Raw genomic sequence first — 19,501 nt, 5'->3', positions numbered from 1 at the left:
TATATATATATATATATATATAAATATATATATATATATATAATTATATATTTATATTTTATTATTTGTGTGTGTGTGTGTGTTTTTTTTTTTTTTTTTCATTTTAACAGTTTGCATCAATTCATATTATTGGGAAACAAAAACTATAATAAAATTCCCACTACAATACTAACTTTTGAATCCCTTCCTTACAGCACTCCAAATTGTCAAGTTAAGTGTAGTAACTCATCCATGCAAAGAGAAATGAGCAATTGCACATCACATATTTCCTGTAAAACTCTGCTCCTGTTCTCCTGTTTCTGAACTGGATTAGATATGCACACGATATTCTGCTTTCTGGAATTATGGGGGTTGTTTAATGAAAAGCTCCAGTGACAAGTAAATGTCAACTAATGATAATGGTAAAATAAATTGTACTGATGCAATAAATAATAGTCAATGATATGAAAAAACCAAACAAGTTCAACATTTAAGCAAGTATATTGTGTTGTGCGTTAAAGCAGAAATTCAGAATGATGTTCAGTACCTTACTTACATTTTACCTATATTTAAAAACAAACTATTACCAATCTGAGAAAACAAAAATGTTTATGAGTTGTTGCAATAATTTAGATCACAACCCAAAACTTGCGTTTCCAGTAGGGGTGCACAGATAAACCGGACCCGATTTCCTTGATTTTGGGGGATAAGCTGATAATTACATGAGAAACCAATTTTACTGATTTATTTATTTATTTTTGTAGTTTTAACAACAATTATCTAAACAATTTATATTTCAGAGCACTACTTCATGGCCAGTTAAAAGATGTTTGTATTGTTTCTAGGATATTGTTCAAGGGTATGTTTTGTTTCCAATAAAATAAGATTGGAAAATTGAAGGTGCATTGTGACTTTATAACACCTGACAGTGTCGCTTATAAAACAAAATCTGTATCGGCCAAAATCGGAATCGGCAGGTCAGGCTTTTTTAGAGATCGGTGATCGGCCAGAAAATTGCAATCGGTGAGACCAAGAATGAAAAACATACAGACGGAGATGAAAAATGTTGTTACAGACATGTTTGTTTTCTAACAGGCAGTTTTGATGAACATCACATTCTATCTGAAGGCACATAAAAGTTAGCAGGGTGTAGACTTGGGAGGCTGTAAGCGGCAGGTATCAAAGACAGCTAATATTCAGAGGGCTAAAGTTAAAGTGCACTGTGATAGCCAGAATGGCTCTCATCTGAGAAGAGAAGATTAAAATCAGTGGGACATCACAGCAAGGCAATATGAAGTGGGAAAGAGAGGAAATTTCTCTCTCACGTGCACTCATTTGCTTTTACACAGATGAACATGCACACAATATGTCCTCCTACAATAAACTAATTACATGTCATTAATATTTAAGAGCTTAATTTCCATTCATATGTGATATATTAAAAACGTGCAGGGATAAGCAAAGAAAAGGGCTGACCCTGAGATATTCACAGTGGGCTAACTGCTTCGAATAGAGAAAAATGAACATTGGGGTGTTTTGTGTTTTATTGAGACAAATGTCTCCTGCCTGTACAAGCAATTAATGGCCTCCTCTTCATAATGTGGAAAACTACACAATTTTGAGACTTTTTTTTATCTCCAGAATTGGCTAAAAGTCTATTTGTCTTGTAGGAATTAAAGTATAGTCCAGAATGTGTAGATGAGTGTTTGAAATATGACTAGAGGTTATAACTATTCTGCAAAATACAGTGTCTCCTTTAACATGCTTTTTTTTCCTGACAAGTATTGATGACGATTTGCTAAAAAGGTAAGCTTGACTGTGAGAGACCAAGTCAGTGAAACAATGAGTCTGGAAACAAAGTGTGTCTTTTACGGTAAACGGTTGGCTGTAACTTAAGATGGATCCCATCATGTCCAAGGAGATGATTTCAGAGGCACAGAGGTGGTGGTGGGGGGGGGGGGGGGATCCCCGGGATGCAGAGAGACAGAGGAGGCTGTCTTAGCTTGGCTTCCTTTTCAATCAAAAAAAAAAAAGGCCAAGATGGCCGTGCTCAGCCGAGCCGCAGCCTCACAGGCTACCGGTGATCTCAATCTTGTTGCTTTTGTTTTAACTTTCTTTCTTTCTTTTTTTTGGCACCTACAATGCACACCCACGGTATGGGTATAACTGCGACACACTTGTGGAGTTTTCTGTGTCGCTGCCTTGCCATCCTGCCATCCTGCCATTGTGGTTAAGTCCTTCCAGCCTCGGGCTCAGGCCTGTCATGGCAGCTGTTTCCATGATTCTCTATCTGCCTGCATGGACCAAACTCTATGTACCCGTTCGGTTACACGGGGAAACCTTAGATGTTCTCCGTCTGCCGGACCTGGTTCTGGAGGGCAGTCTGGGAGGGCAGCTGCTGTGGTCATTATTACAATCAAGCTGTTGACAAGACCTACTAACAAAACCTGCTAACGCTGCTAACAAAATCACGTCACTACCAAACCGCGGCGCTAACAGTACCATAGTGCCAAGGAGACCATGTCGCTAAGATAAACCTGACTGCTAACCGAACCTCACTGCTAACAGTATCATGCTGCTAACTGGACCATATTGCTAAGATAACTTCACTGTCATGAGAACCACTCTGCCAATAGGACAATGTTGCTGTAGATTTATTTATTTTTCACTTTTGGCACCTTGTTTCTGTATTTTTGTTGTATGCTTTGAATAAATCCCAGTTTATGTTAGTTTTGGGTTTGGTTCCGAGCCTAACTCCACTTGCATTAGAGAGGTAAATTATAGCCGAACTGAACCCATGAGAATTGTGCTGCTGTTGTCCGGTGTATTGTTTTAATGACTGGCATGTATCTTAGATCTTCAGTGTACCGTTGGGCGTTAGTTTAGCGTATATCTTAGTTTATGACTTAGATCCTTATTTACAGTTTCTTTTTACACTTTATATTTTTGCTATTGTTGGAAGTAATTGGGACCCTATGTACACAATTTCATTTCACCTCATGTACCACACGTGATGTGAATGACAATGGAGAACACTGAATCCTTTAATCTATTTTCTCAATTTAGCAAAATCAATAATAAAATAATATCCTGGAATGTCATGGCAAAACTACCAAACCTAATATACCAAAATGTTGACAGAGAGAATATCAAAAGTTTATAATTGCACACACGCCACCTATAAAAGGCAGACTATTCCAAAGTGGGCTGGAGTGTCTCTTGAGCTATACCTAAATTCAATAAACAAAAACTATAACTAAATTGTACCTAAACAAGCAAAACTTAAATAAGCTTTTAATAAGAGACACATGATTAAAAATCCATCCATCCATCAATTATATTTTACCTGCTTCTTCATTTCTGGGTTGCAGAGGTCACTGGTGCCCATATCCAGCCATCACTGTGTGAGAGGCAGGGGACACCTTGGACAAGTCGTAAGTCCATCACAGGGACACATAGACAAACAACCATTCACTCTCTCTCTCACACCTAGGGACAATTTATAGTTACCAAGGCGGCAGCTCAATCAGCTGTGTTGCTGTGCCTCCAGGATAAAAAGAAATGTAAGTAAATTAATAAAGCTTAAGGATATTAATATATTTTGAATAGCGCTCACTGCTGCTGCTTCAAGTCAATGCACTTCTCTAAACTCATAGTGATAAGTACTAGAAAGGCCAGAGCACAGTTTGCTGGTTAGCAACAGTTTCCTTGACAGAGAGGTTGCAAAGTGTCGTGAGGTGGACAACCATACATGGGTGTGTTTGATCCGGCGACCAGGTCAGTCCTGATGTTAACAGAGTTATTAGGCGACTTATTAGGTGGAGTCAGAGAGGCAGCTAAACCCCCCACTGATTCCATCATTACTGCTGTTGTGGCAGGGTCATTACCACCCTGCTGCTGGGGCTTTGTAGCAGGGATTGAAAGTCTGCTGGTGTCCTCACCACACTGGCTTGGTGGGGAGAGTTAACATGTGGGGTTGAGCGGTAGCAACAGCAGTAAAGGAAAGCGGGTGTCAGAGTGGGCAAAACTACTGAAGGATTTAATCAAATCCTCTGGTATGAAGGTAGGATGATTGTGCTGCCATCACTTGTAGAGGCTTTAGTCAAGTTTCCAGGGATGACCTTTATAGCAATAAGACCATTTGAAGGGGTAAGAAAACATCAGTGGTAATATATATATATATATATATATAGAAATAGTACTAATAAAATACATTAAGCACTCTTTTGTAGCAAATGTTAAACACAGGGTGAATCTGCAGGTTTCAGAAAGTCAAAGTCAAGACTTTTTTAAAGACCTTTGAATGCCACCTTGAATGAAATTTAAGACTGGAAAACCTATAAACGCATACAATGGTCGGGGGGGGGGGGGGGGGTCCTGCTGTATTACAGCCAAGTATAGCCAATGAGACACATTCAAGTTTATTTTTGTGTATGTTTATTGAATATAAGATGCTGTTCAGTGCTCTTTAGTTCAATAGATATATGTACAAGTGTAGTTATTTGGTTGGAAACATCCAGTAAAAAAGTACTTCTACTAAATAGATTCATGGATAGAGGCTCAGTTGTGTCTTAATATCCAGTGTTGCCTTCATACACAAAGACATTTTCCAGCCAACTGTCAATAAATATGTACCAACACACTATTTAGTCGCAGAATAGCTAGCTAATAATCGTATATATCAGCAACTAGTAGAAAGTAGCTTCAATCGCCTTGAGTCACAGTTGGTTTGTACAATAGACCAGGGCTATTCAACTAAACTGTCAGAGGACCACAGATCGGGCATCCAGCAATTGAAGACATTATGTAAATAAACCAAATATTACAATGATCTGTTATCTTTTAAATGTGTTTATTTTGCTGCATTGGATCATAAAAGCAATAAACAGAACCCTCAATTCAAAGAAATTACATTTCAAGATTTATTTATGTGCAATAAAAGCAGTGATATTTTAATGTGAAACAATATTAAAAACGTAAATGACACACTATGCCTCCTATTGAACACAAATATCATTCTGCCTTCTCTGACTTGACAAATAGTTATGCTTATTAAAACAAAACAAACAAAGTTAACCATTTTTGATGTTCTCTGTATATGACTATCTTGCTGTTCCAGGTAGGTCCATTAGGAACCAGTTAACATTTACAATGAAATGCCTGCACAGACCAGTTCTTCCTCAAAAGGTTCATAAATCACAGCCGAAGCATCCACGTTCCGCTCAGGTGTGAGCTTTGATCAGAACAAAAAGAGGCGGAGCAGAACTCAGCTGGGCTGAAAGCAAGAGTGGCACGTGTCAAATATCTCCTTTGGTCGTTTACTAAAATGAATTAACTCACTTAATCCATCCTATTTGTGATCAACTTTTTTTTTTTAAACTAACTGCAAAGCTGCTGAGCATCATCATTATTCCCCCACTAATAAATCTATTTGTAGTGTTTTAATCTGACTCGTGGGCGATCACACACTGATATGATCAGTTTATCAGAACTCCCTGCACAGCGGGAGAGGGAGAAAGAGCGTGTCCCACGAGAGCAAGCAGTCTTTCAACTGACAAGTCCTGGGAGAAAAAAATAAATAAATACACATTAGGGCTTTAACAGACTACTTGAGTATCCTACACATCGATTCCTAGGACACCTATCGAGGTTTTTAATTCCATGTCGAGTATTTGTGGTGACAACATTACGCCACCATTACGTCATCGCGTCACGTGATCCACACCGGGAGCGGTTTACCAAATGGATTCCTCCAAGCAGACGGATGGAGCAGAGCAGACTCAGTCTTGACAAACAGGTAGAAATGAATCAATAGTCTGGAAATATTTCACTAAAGATGAATCTTCTGGTTCAGCTACCATAAGGAAACAGAAAATGAATAAACTTCCTGACTGTTTGGAGCTCGTTGCGAACCGGTGTTACACCATATTTTGTGACCGTAGGGGACGGTGTTGCATGCACTGTTGCAGGTCACAGAATATGGTGTAACACCGGGTCCAATCGACCGAACCAGAACCAGCTTCCTCTGACATTGTTTCACAAACAAAAAGCAAAAAATATGAATCTCTAAACCTATAAAAAATCTATAAACATATTAACCTCTAAAACTAAACTTAATGCGCACCGCAGCTGGCGGTGGTGTGGGGTGGTCGACCCCCCCACTGGTTTTAGTTTTGTTTTTGACGTGCTGCACGTTTCTTCACGTTTGCAGCTTAATAATAAAAACTAATAGTTTAGTTTTTCATGCAACTTATTTGCTGTATGATAAATGGTAGGGGCATAATATATGCTCCCAATTTTTTGTTGGTCTTTTTTTTTTGTAAATAATGACATTTTTTGCACTTTTATTTATTTATTTATTTTTGTATCTTTAGATCATATGATGTCATCAAGTACTCGAGTTCTACTCGAGTTTTATTATGTTAATGTCGAGTTTAAAAAGTATGTAGTCGTTCAACCCCTAATACACATACAGTATGAGATTAAATAATCTCAGGGATTACATTAGAAAACAATACATTGAAATATATTTTTTTTCTACATCAAGAGGTTATCCAAGTATCAACTACACCGCACCCCCTCACCCCACATGACATGTACTCATTAACAGCACACTTTTGAAAGATCATTCCTACATGCAGAGATCATCCCTACATGACTTTGGCATTCTGAAGGAATAGAGAAGTTTTTAACAACATTTCTGTCATTTACGTTTATGTCATTTCAGTATTTTGGATTGTGTTGTTGTTGGATATATATATATATATATATATATATATATATATATAGGTGTTTTAAACACTTCCCATACTCGTGCAATATTCCAAACAAAGTTTCTAAACGCTCTAAAAGAGCACAGAATGTCATGATGTCAGCTCCTGGCCTCCTCTGCACTTTGCCACCTGCAAGCGCTCTTGGCCACGCCCACGTCTCTGCTCTGCACGCTTAACAGCAGATCAGCTGTTTAACTGAAGCAGACAATTCATAAAACAGCAGACAGGGATCATGTACGTATTAGGTCCAGTAATTTAATATTGAGTGGAGTCCTTGCTTTAATGCCCATGTTAAGCCATTAGATGGCAAAAAAATCCACATTGTTGACATGAAAATACAAAGAGGCTGCTTAGCAAAGAAAAAAAAACTCCCACACCCCTGTAATTTATTATTATTATACTTTAAATGGCTATAGTTTAGGCTCAGGTGCTAACCGTTTTAGCCCAAAAAGATCGCCTCATTTTATCCCGACTGTCGCCAGTGGACATGCGTGCACAAAAAAAAAAAAAAAGTATTTACATCATTTCTGAAAACAGAATCTTGAGACTCCGGGGACGAGGACTTCCGGGAAGATGGCGCCGGTACTGGTGGCTTGCCATTCACCTCTGTCTGTTTTGATCGTTTTTTTTTCTGTTTTTGTCATTTTTCTTTGGTGACATCAACTCACTACTTGTTTATGATCGTCAACAACTTTTAAGTATACAGTTATCTACTGCAAACCCCGCCTTGTTCGACCACTTTGATCGGGGCTCTGGACCCCCACCCCCTCTGCTTGTTGATGTCCCTGTTTAGCTGCAGCGCGCGGCGTTTCTGCCCGCCAGAAAACATCGCTCCAGGCGCCGTGGAAGACGTGCCGGCCGTCTCGTGAGGATTAAAGCCAGCATAAAGCTGTCTGCTGCTTCGTCATATGCTGCTGACCATCAGACGTTAAACTGTCCATCCGGATGCTTCGCTGATCCACTCAACTCCACCCTGCTTCAGGTGGCCGGGCCTGGTACGCGCACCTATCTATAACTGTTTCTGGGTATTAAAGAGTTTTTTTTTGTTTGTTTTTTTACTTAATGAACACAGTACAATAAACTTATGTCATGCAACCTAAAACATTTCTGATTCATTCCTGAATATAGGACAAATATATTTATTAGAATTTCAATGCTATAAATCGCTAAAAGTGATTTAACATTTACAAAAGACAAGTTACTTATAGTGTTCTATTGCTGTTGAGTAAAGCAACCTCCTTCCTTTGTGTTGTTTCTGCTGAGAAGCACAAAAATCACCATTACAAAGTGGCACATGCCCTTTGTTCATCTGCAATTGATGTGGGCAACGGAGGAAACATTTTGGAAGAGAGGGGGTGTGAAGTTTGCCAACATCAATCTTGTTTCAAATTGAACCGCAAAGTTCCAGCTGAATGAATTGGCTTTCAAATGCAGGAGGCCATGACTACACGCATTCAATCCCAGAGTGAATCTGATTTGATCCCATGAGCCACACAAAAGCACAACCCACTGATTGATAAAGCACAGAGAGGGAAGATGAGCAAAGAAGGGCAAAATAAAAAGGAAGACCTGTGTCAAAGTAAAGGAGCGTGGAGAAAGATAGGATGCAGAAAACTAAATGCAGAAAAGAAGCAAACAAAGTAAGTAAATAAACGAGGAAAAAGAAAAACAGAATAAAGTACTTGAATGGAGAATAAAATAACTCCTAGCAGGACCAGGTTGTTCTGCAGGGCCCATTTAAAGCTCCATACACAATTTGTAAAGATGTGAAAAAACAGGTTGATGACAGACAAAAAATAGAGATGTCTGTGATATATATATATTTTATTTTTAATCTCTGCGTGTAGGTGGTAACAATTGTACGATCACAAAGCAAACAGCAACTCTAAAGGTATGTCCAACCTTGACATATGTGACTGAAATGTATCTTTAACAAATTTTCAGCTAAATGAAAACAAAAAGCCTTATTCTAAACACTGCAAAATCAGATGCAGTATGCACAGAATGTCATTCAAATAAGGCTGATGTAAGGAAAGGAAATTATTGCCATCATTGTAACAGAAAAAATAAAATATAAGAGCTGAAAATTGTATTTTAGAATGCAGTTTGAAATAGCAACCCCCCTCAACAGTTGTTGAAAACTTATTTTTATTCATAGTTTGTGTTATAACTCGCTGCAAAAAGCAAACAAAAAGAATACTGTGGCATGCGTCTGTGTATTTGTGCATGCTTGTTTGTGTATTGGGTTAGCAAAATGTCTCATAAATCAGTGGACAAACTTGAAACTGCAAAATTACTCTTTGGTTATACATAATTAACTTATGTAGTAAAATTAAAGATGGCTGTCACAGCTATCCAACATTAGCAAGCACATAAATGGGTATAACTCAGTCAATTTTACAGATATGATGTTAAAATTGGGCATGACAGTAATTAGTATTTCACATCACACTCTAAACACTACACATGCCACATTTTACCTTAAAACTTCAGCAGTAAACAGTCATTGCTGCCTGTATTTTAGCAAAATATCTGACAAACCAGTTAAAGTATTTTAAATAAACTGAGTAAACTTTAGATGTCCATCTCCTGATAAACCTAACATAAAATGGCCATAACTCAAAAGTTATCAATATTGAGCTAAAACGTCATACGGTAGTAGCTGAGAGTTATCTTTAGCAAGATCTCAAAATACTGCATGAGATTATAACATGAATGCAAAACATTATTTACAAGCTTTGTGTCCCTTCTCATTATAACATGTGTATAGTTTAAACCACATAAAAAAACCAGCAGGCTATTCCTTCTTGGAAAAAAATACATTTACCGCATTTTTCGCTGTATAAGTCACAGTTTTGTTTATTTTTCATAATATGCATGTCCTGTGACCTATATGCCAAAGTGACATATTTATGTTTTTTTTTTGTTTGTTTTTTCCCAATATTTATAAAACAATTTTTGGCTGAGATATGACCGTTTTCATTCATTCTGACTGAAAATATTGAACACTAACATGTTCAGCCACTAGATGGCACTCAAGTAGCATGGCATGCTGTTGTATCACGTAATAAGTAAATGTGGCTATTAATGACACAGTTGGCTTGCCATATATTGCCACCTTCGTCTGCCTGGAGCAACCGAATCAGATTAATTTTGCTGTGCCGCCCCGGCCATATGCAGCTAATTTGACCATTGAAGTGCATTTATTAAGTAAAAGTTCAAATGAGACACACCTTTGCTATAATTCTGAGCAAACAAATAATTGTTTTTAGGTGGTTATCTTGTTACATTTCAAAGAAAAGGACAGCGAGTCACCCTCTGCGCGTTCATGTTTCTGTGTATCCGCTTTTGAAAATGCAACAGATTTGACCATCAAAGTGCATTTATTAAGGAAAAGTTAGACTGAGACACACCTTTACTATAAAGTCGAGCAAACAAATAACTGTTTTTAAGTGTTAATCTTGTTAAATTATTGTTAAAGTCCTACCGTGCACGCTCCCGCGGCCGCCATTTGACAGCCAATCGATTTTTGGCACACTGGCCCATATTTCTGGGTTCAGCCCACCTTTCCGGGTTGTCAGCGGTGACGAGTAACAAACGTGACGCATCAGCGATGACGCATAATAGATGCAACATATACAGCGAAGCATAATATTTATGGATGTTTCCACTTTATTAGACATATTTGGACTGATGAGACTTATAGGGCGGAGCAACGTTTACAGTGGAAAATATGGTATATGAAGATATTTATATGTGCACTATATAAGTAATTTAGTATTCTTCTTTTTTGTAATGTAATCAAAAGAACATGTATTGCAATTAAAAATAATTTGTTTGTTTGCATGCATGCATGTGAAAAAGTAATTGCTGCTAACTTTTTTGGATAATTGCTGCTATTGTTTGTTTGTTAATCAGTGCTAAATATTGTACTGGTACTGCAGCAGTTTTTGCTTTAATCGCCAGAGTCAATGCCACCGTTCTATACAGTAGTAAGAACATAAAACGTGAACAGAAAAGCAATTGTAAAAAAAAAGCGTTTGAGTGCCTTGTATTTTTGAGGAAAAGGAGGAAATGATTTTACTTAAGTGTGAAGCTAAGATTCCTATTCACAAATCCACACAGGAGATTTTCTCAAAAAGCATTAACACAAACCACAACAGACTGTTTGCAGCATTTACCCAGCAAGCTCACTAGCTCGGAAAATGTCCAAAAAGACCTGGGGGTAAAACATAACGTGTAACACTCTGGAGATTACACGACGACTGTGTGTGTGAGCTGATCAAAGCTGCTGCTTGAAGCTTTTGTTCTGCTGACTCGTATGTTGATTTCAGACCTAATTACTGACATTATTGACACGTCAAAAACAAGTAGGGTCAGAATCAATACAAAAAATTAAGATTACGGATAAGCATTAATCATAATTTACTATCCTGAAAAAAATCAATTTACAATTTCTGCATTTCTTATATTTTGAAACAAGTTTCCACTTCTTTCACACTTGAAAACTCAGAAGGGATGAAAAAGGTGACAAACCTAGTGTCTGCCCCCCCACAAACTTGACTCAATAACTATTTTAGAGACATCTAACAAAATTAAGTCAGACCCTCTGGACAGATAAAAATAAATAAATGTTGAAATTATTGAGCATGCATTAGGATAATAGAAACACCTCATTCAACTAGTCCATATATGCATCATACTGTTTTTAAACTTAATCCTATGGCTAAGATATTAATGTGAAAGTATTTATCACAAACATTGACTTTAGGGGTGAAATTGACTTTTATTTTGTTAACTTTTTATTTAGTTTTATTTGTAACACAACATGCTGTTGTGCTAAGCAATGTTGACACTGAACTGCATGTTTAAAAATAAGAATATTAACTTTACCCAATGGACAGGTGACATGTTAATAACTACCAATAGTGTAGTTGGGGGGGGGGGGGGGGGGCTTTTTTTTACCGTTTTCTGATTTAGTGATAGACCTACTCATAGCAAAAAATGACATGGCATCATGCAGCCTTCACAACACTAAATTACACTGTGTATTACAATAGTGACACACACACACACACACACACACAAAAACACTAGTCATTTTTGTCAACCTGCATGTAATTATTAAAACTAAATAATGTACAGGTCCCTTCGTATCCTGGTTCCACAATGTCTACAATTCATAACTTTTATTCCTCTTTCCTTCACAATCCTCTTGGAATAACATCCATCTCCTTCTCCCGTTGTTTTCCTTTCCACTATTCCTTCCCTGACACTTACTTTGTATTTTACTTTCCAGAAAACTTGTGTTACTTGGGTTCTTTCTCCCCAACATGATATTTCACCTTCAAGATGTTCGCTATAACACCATAGGTGGACTTTTCAAATCTTAAGGCAAAATCTTTCCACGCACAATACAGACGTGCTAGCTAAGATGCAACGTGCTCCGTTTCTCTCACACACCCTAACCCCATGCCTGTCAACAACTGACGTCACTGAGCCTACAAACCGTTTTTCTATCACTAACACAGCGGTAAGCTAACTCACAACACGGAGGTGTCAACCCCTCCTCCCCTTCGACAAAAACCCCATAAGAGATGAGCACCTGCTTAGCCAAGCGACCGAGGAGGAGTGCGGTTTCTTAAAGGGAAGTGATGCAATTTACCACACCTCGGATCCCCCCGAAGATCTGGACAATTCACGTAAATGACATATTTTAGTTTGAAATCGGTATCAGTGTTTCCCCTAGAAAATTTGCCGTGGTGGGACGTTCATCTCGTCCATGATTTTTGTTGTGGGGTGGGGGGGTGGAGACAGTTCTGAGCTGTGCAGTGTGCTGTTTATACAGACAGTTTTGTGGGGTGGGGGGAGGACATAGACACAGCCACGTGCTGTTTGCACCAACAGTTTTACAGTTTTAGAGCAGGGGTGGGGAGAGGAGAGAGACAGAGACACGCGCTGTCTGTACCAAAAGGTTTTTTTTTGGGTGGGGGAGGAGGGGGACAGAGACACATATGAGATGTACACTGTTTGTACTGACAGTTTTCGAGTGTGTTTGTGTGTGTGTGTGTGTGTGTGTGTGGGGGGGGGGGGGGGGTAGGGTTCAGCACGAGGGAAGAGACTGTCTTTAGACAACAAAGTCCATGCTCATTAGTCCAGGTATACAATCCAACATTGTTCAGACTGTCTTTAGGTTTTTAGCTAGTGCACCTGCACTGTCAGCCGCTAGTTTAGCGTTACATCAATGCCGATAGGTGGTTTGGGTGGAGGCGGGGATTTGGTAGATGAGGCGCTCGGTTCTGTTGATGGGGCGGGGTGCCCCGCTTGTATAATGATAGGGGAAACACTGGGCAAATTTTGACAAAAAGCGACAAGTTTGCAGTTATGTTCTTTGAGTCAACAGAATCACTGGACAACCCAAGAAGAGCCGCTAGTTTGGACTTAATAATATTCACAAAGAATTTTAAAAAAATGAACACATGAGCAAAAAAATGAATGAATGAAAGAACAGATGAATGAATTAATATGTGTCCCGCACAACTTGAAAACAAGCTTGAAGTCCCTCTCGATTTCCATTTCTTTTCTTGGTAAAACTCATTAAACAGCAAGACCTATAAAAGCAGCGGGGGATGTGACAGTCTTGCTTTCTCAGTTGTTTTAGAGGCTTTTGAGCGCAATAAGCGTCTCAAAATTGGAGGCCGTTAAAGTGATTTTTTTTTTCTGTCACTGCCAAAGTGTTGCTCTTCAACAATGCCTGTAACAAGCAAGAATCCCAAGGAAGGTGGAGATAACAGAAGCCTTTTTTCTGCACCATTTTTCCGAGGCCAGCTCTGTAAGGAAAGCATTTACACCTGCTTGCCTCATCTTTCACAATACACTAGGCCCCAAAGTGTGTTTTACTTATAAATATCCACATTTTGTGGCAAACATGGGGGGACAATAAAAAGCAATCGCTTACCAAGCAACAAAAAAAAAAAAAAAAAAACAGTCTTAGCAAGTAATAGCTAAAAACACATTAATATACCGGTTAAAAAAAAAAACATATATACATATATATAACATAAGACAACTACACCCACCAACAAACTATTCTAAAATCTCAAATAGCTTAAGCTTGAAGCCACAAACTGTTCTTATCAAAAACAGATGTACAGCAGGGATTTTGTTGACAAAATGTTGAATGCTTAACGACCACTATGTCTACAAAACAATGCATTCAATGATCCTGCATGAATTATGAAACATGCAACAGAGGAAAACAAAGGAACAATTCCGTATTTTAGGTAAATCCATTCTAGCGCGGTTTCTTTTCTTTCTTGAAATTGCAATACCATATACATCAAAGCTCTTTTCATTGACTTTCAACTCCACTGATGGGGTTGGGAGTAGGTATCAAACATTAAACAGCATTTTTCATTCATGAGAAAATCATGTTCTGTTTCAACAATAGAGGGAAAAGAGCTGATTCAGTCAAGTCGCTGCAGGGATAATTGATAGGGATCCAGCAAAGGTAACTCCCAGGGGGAATGCTGGATCATGAATTCCTACCAAGCCAGCGGGAACATGGACTATCTATTGAGCTTTTTTCTTTTTTTTTACCCCCAGTGGGCAAGAAAGTGGAGTTAATAAAGAATTTAAAAGGGCGTTTGAAGCTGAACTACAGCCATGTGTTGCAAAACTACAAACGTTAAGCTGTCTTTTAACTCAAGTTTGAAATCTTAATAGTTCTGTAAAATTTAGTAATGAATTACATTTATAATAAATATCTAATTTCACAATTACAATTTGTCGCCTCCAAACGAGCAAGGCATAATAAAGCTGATGACAAAAAATTAGCAACAAAAAAGCGTCATATAAAAATGATGGCGTCTGGATTACGTCTACTACTGAAAGACTTAAAGAGAGTGACTGCTGGAACGATCCCTGCCACTTCATTATACTTTGGAATAACTGTTGTTTCCAAGCTGCATCCTTTTTCCATAATAATATGCTGGAAAATCACCTTGCACCTGCCTTGGGAACATTGCTGTTGATTTTGAACAACAAAGACATGAGTCACGTTGTGGACCTGGAGGCTGCAACCAAAAATAAATAAGTAAATAAAATAGCAAGAAACTGCTGGCACACTGACTGGTGTCCACATATTTAATAGATGCTGGGTATATGGTAAAACTGGGAGGATTTGTATGACCACACACTGACAGAGCTCCAATTGTATGACAATAAATCAGACTCAAAAGTAATCACACAAGCGTACAACAAGATTTGACTGTGTACAACAGGAACCGCAAGCATGCAAATGAGCTTTTGTTCCCAGTTATAAATTATTTATTTATTTATTTATTTATTTTTATCAATAACCCAGTAAATCTGGTAAGGCTCAGACGTACCAGCCTTTCACCAGCTTTGAACGCAGCATTTACCTTTGTGAATCTGGAGCGGCAAGAAAGTCTCAAAAGTTACATTCACAGGCAAGTTGATCCATGAGCTTGTGTTGAACAATTCGTCCACAGCAATTCAGTTCAATTCAATTTATTTATATAGCGCCAAGTCACAACAGAAGTCATCTCAGGGCACTGAACAGAAACATTCATATATAAAAATAATAGTTTACCATTATTTATCTGAGGAGCAGACTGCTTTGAGTTTAACTCCATCACAGAACTCTCAACTCGAGCAAGCATGAAGGCGACAGTGGAAAGGAAAAAGTCCTTCATGAGGAAGAAACCTTTAGCAGGTGATTCGGGCACATGTATTTGACAATTTGCATGTGCAGACTTGTCCTACTTGTGCAAACTGAATTGTGCATTTTTAACAAACTGTTTATGAATTTGTGAATCTCGTGGTACACTCATGGATCGTATTGCACACATACAAATCTTGTCTTATGCTTGTGTGACTACTTGAGACTGCTTTATCTTCAAACATGTTACTCTTCTGCGCTTGACAGTGCTTTGACTTTCCCCCTGACTGCTGCTAGAATTAGAGGGGTGTGCACAATCAATGTCAAAAACGAGGAAAACAATCAAATTGCCATTGGGGGAAACATCAAATGCCTTCCTACACCCTCTTCCACAATAAAAATAAATAAATAAAATGTTCTGCACTACTTCTGTTATCCATAAACAAGCCGAATTGCCTGGTTGTGTATCTGAGAAACAAACTGGCTGCGACAAGTAAACTCAAGCCGAGCTTGCATCGCCAAAGCCTTGCATCTACCCTGATACAGGGTTGGTCCACTGAACTGGAAAAGGCAAGAATCAAAAGAAGCATAACTGCACTGGTTCACACATGTTCAAGTTAAAGTTTGTGCACTAAAGAAAAAAAAAAAGGATTTATAACAACTCAATGTAGGATAAAGTGAAATGGCATTTATCTTTTTAGCTTCTCCAAAGACTCATACAGCAAGAAAAGCTGTCCCTGTCTGGCAGAGACATCTGAACTGAGAGCATATAGAGATGTTCAAGTGTGTTGAAATAAATGCTTGGTTTTAAGATGATTAACATTTCAGTGAGAGAGAAAAACATCTCACAAGTAAAAAAAATAAAATAAAATAAAAATTGGAATCTATTGCCAGAGAGGCTAAATGAACCCTGTGTGTGAAGATTAATTAAGATTGCATTAGTGAGAGATGACACATCCTTACCTTTACTCTGTGAGGAGAAGCAGAGGGAGAGCTGGGAAAATAAGTCAGGATTCTCAAACTTCTCTTCTTTGACTTTGATCCAGAAGCAATTCTCTGCCATTTCCTGAGGCACTATCTGCAATGACACAAGGATTCCATTATCGGCACAATCAGAAAACGTCATTCCATCAACCCGCCACTCAAACTTCTCCTCGCTGGAAGATAGGGTTTGTGAGTGTTTTCCTGTGTAGGGGTTGCACACATGACCTTGTGTGGCAAAAAGGGTTGGTGCAAAAAGGTCAAAAAGCAAAAAGAAGAAAAAGGTGAAGTTTGGCAACATATGAATATGACCACTCTAAACAATGTTTCAACAGGTCCAGCCAGAGTGAACTGAGGCATCAAAGCTCTGCATCTTGCAAAAACATTGTACACTCTTCCATCAAAGAGTCGGGTCAAAAAGAAATGTATCTGCAAAGCAACCAACCACATGCACACTGGGGCAACGGCAAACTACCAGGATGAGATTCTGACTCTTCGTTTCATTCCCACTGTGCTGCTCAGAAGAATAGAAACAGCAGGAGAGTAAAACTAGATTTGAAGATAAATAAGCCTAACCTGTTGCAGTTTTTTACTATCTAATGATGTGTGTGACTGCTGTGCATTCTGTTGAGTGCAACTAGGGAGAGCTCCTGGAGTATTTCTGTTGTGATGATTTATTTAGGACCTGGACTAGCAGTTCACTCATTCAACTGTTGTCATTAAACTCTGAAAACAGAAGTATTAAAAAAAAAATAGATGTCAGCAAAACGCCTTTGCGTTGCACACAGAGTTCCAGCTGGTACTCCACCATACTTCTGAAGGTCGTATAGTAATGTGGATAAGTGTAGCGGAATTGGAGAATGTAGCTGCTTAAAAGTAGGTTTATAAAACATTTTGTGACCTTGTTTTATGTGTGGCTTAGATAAAAAAGTGAATCTGCACCAGTGTTATTTAGTCCTTGAGTGTAACATGCCATGTCTTGGATTTCAGGGAAAAGTGTGCAAATGAATATGTGAGGAAAAAATAAAGATTCAAGACCTGAGACATGCACCCCCGTTACTTCTGCTAAAATCAATAAGAGTAATATCACTGACAGTGTGACACTCACTACAAACAGGTCAGCAGTCAGAAACTCAGCTGGAACCTTTTGGTGTAGAGTTGGCTTGTTCTCATAAATCCTGCCTGCAACAGTTTTTTTGGATATTTTGACTTCCTCCCACATCTTAAAGTATGCGCATGTTAGGTTAACTGATGATTCAAAATTGACTGTAGGAGTAAGTGCGTGTGTGAGTGTGTGGAGGTTGGCAGTAGTAAACGTATGTACATGCTGTATGTTCACACATACACCAACTGAGAGTCACAGCTTTAAAAAAAAAAAAAAAACTCTGTCCATAATTTGTAAGTCACTGTATCAAAGCCTAATGCAGAATTAGTTTGGACGTTTATTATGTTTCCTTTGGCCTGTTTTCTCTAAACGGAAGATATTGGTTTTATAATTGTCTTAATATTTGTTATTGAACCCATGGTCCATTAAGTGACTGTGGGATTTTCTTGCAGAGCCTGAACGGAATAACGATAGCCTCTCGGTGTTTGAGGGAAAGCATTTATTACGACTTGAGCTAATGAGCTAATGTGGAGCTTAAATATGAGTCTGTCTCATGGCGCTTTGTGCACCAGAAGTTATTTTCTTCATTCGATTTAATCCATGTTTTCCTTTGTTCAGTCATTCCCATATCCTTGTAAATATTTGTGATCAGCAGACTGATATTATGCTAAAATCTAATTATATAAATGGTAATGGGTTTGAGTTTGAAAATGAAATGGAAGCTGAAAACAATTGTTTGTGCCTGGTGTTTATTTCATCACGTGCACAGCGTCCTGTTTAATCTTGATTACTTATGTTCTGTATGCATGTATAGCAAATATAAAGCCTTTAACAGTCATTTTACATTTAAACTAAGTTCTCATTCCCCAACAAACAGTGGTGGGCAAAGCTAACCAAAAAGTCGCCTTCGCTAACCCATATTCTGCTAAGTGAAAAAAACAAGCATTTCTAACGCCAAACTGCTAAACAGTAAAAAAAAAAAAAAAAAAGTGGAAGCTAACACTAAACCGCTAACCACTAAGACGACTGTCAGTCTGTGTCTACGTCCAGTTGAAGCTGCGTTGACTACTGTGGTTTACCAATAATGTCCCTCCAGCTTGCCGTCACTGTGTCGCCCAATTGCATCTTGTCACGCCCACAACATACAGAAACAAGGTTGTGAATTTTGTTGGAAGACCTAAATTTGTTGAAACCCAATTTAGCTGAAGCTCATTCCCTTTAGGGGTTTCCAAAGTTAATGAAAATGCTACACACATGCAAAAAAAAAGTTTTGCTGTTAGCTGTTAGCGGACTGTTAGCCCACCATTGCCAACAAATATATCTGCCAGAATTGTCCCATGTGTGTATACTATTAGGTCGCACTTATTGTATTAAAATGTAAATAGCTATGTTAAAAATGTGCATGTACAATAAATACTTGTAACATGCAACCATGAACTTACAAAAACTAAAATAGTTGTACTTTAATGTGAACCAGTATAATCAAGCTTTTGAATCACACTGTAAAAAAAAAAAAAAAAAAAAAAAAATTATATATATATTTTTTTTTTTTATTTTTTTTTTTTCTGTGTAAACCATATCTAGTTTGACATGTATGGAGTAAAAACAGGAATAGTGTAGCTTCCAAAACAACTCGATGTTTCACTCTTATAAAATGCTATATAGCAATCAAAGTAGACAAATGTTCGTGCCTCTATCTGGCACAAACAGAGAAGAATGATCAGTCATGTGCCACTTCACTGACAAAACAAAATCAGATTGTTTTTTTTTTCCTTAGGTGGATATGAATTTAATTTGCATCAATAAACTAAATGTCCTATGGAGGCAATGTTAACATTTCAGCACCTCTACATGTTTATGTATATCTTGATGCATGCTCAATAATCCAGGTAGAAAAATCCAAAAAAGTTCAATCTGGTCCTCTGGACATTCAAAAAAACAAAAGCAAAACAAAGCAAAAAAAATTCTAGAAACGTTTCG

At 38.1% G+C, this 19,501-nt stretch overlaps 1 protein-coding gene across 1 annotated transcript in view; it reads right to left on the bottom strand.

Moving 5' to 3' along the window:
- Nucleotides 1–19,501, bottom strand: part of diaph2 (diaphanous-related formin 2) — a 461,650-nt gene that overhangs the window by 274,354 nt on the left and 167,795 nt on the right. Inside the window, exon 19 of the mRNA XM_037675202.1 lies at nt 16,399–16,513. Within this exon, the coding sequence (XP_037531130.1) occupies nt 16,399–16,513 (115 nt within the window). The remainder of the gene's footprint in view (nt 1–16,398; nt 16,514–19,501) is intronic.

The sequence above is a fragment of the Nematolebias whitei genome, chromosome 4 (genome assembly GCF_014905685.2).
Source record: "Nematolebias whitei isolate Nwh7 chromosome 4, NemWhi1, whole genome shotgun sequence".
NCBI classification, from domain to species: Eukaryota; Metazoa; Chordata; class Actinopteri; order Cyprinodontiformes; family Rivulidae; genus Nematolebias; species Nematolebias whitei.
The sequence above is the reverse complement of the archived record's forward strand: the minus strand, read 5'-3'. Positions and strand labels throughout refer to the sequence as shown.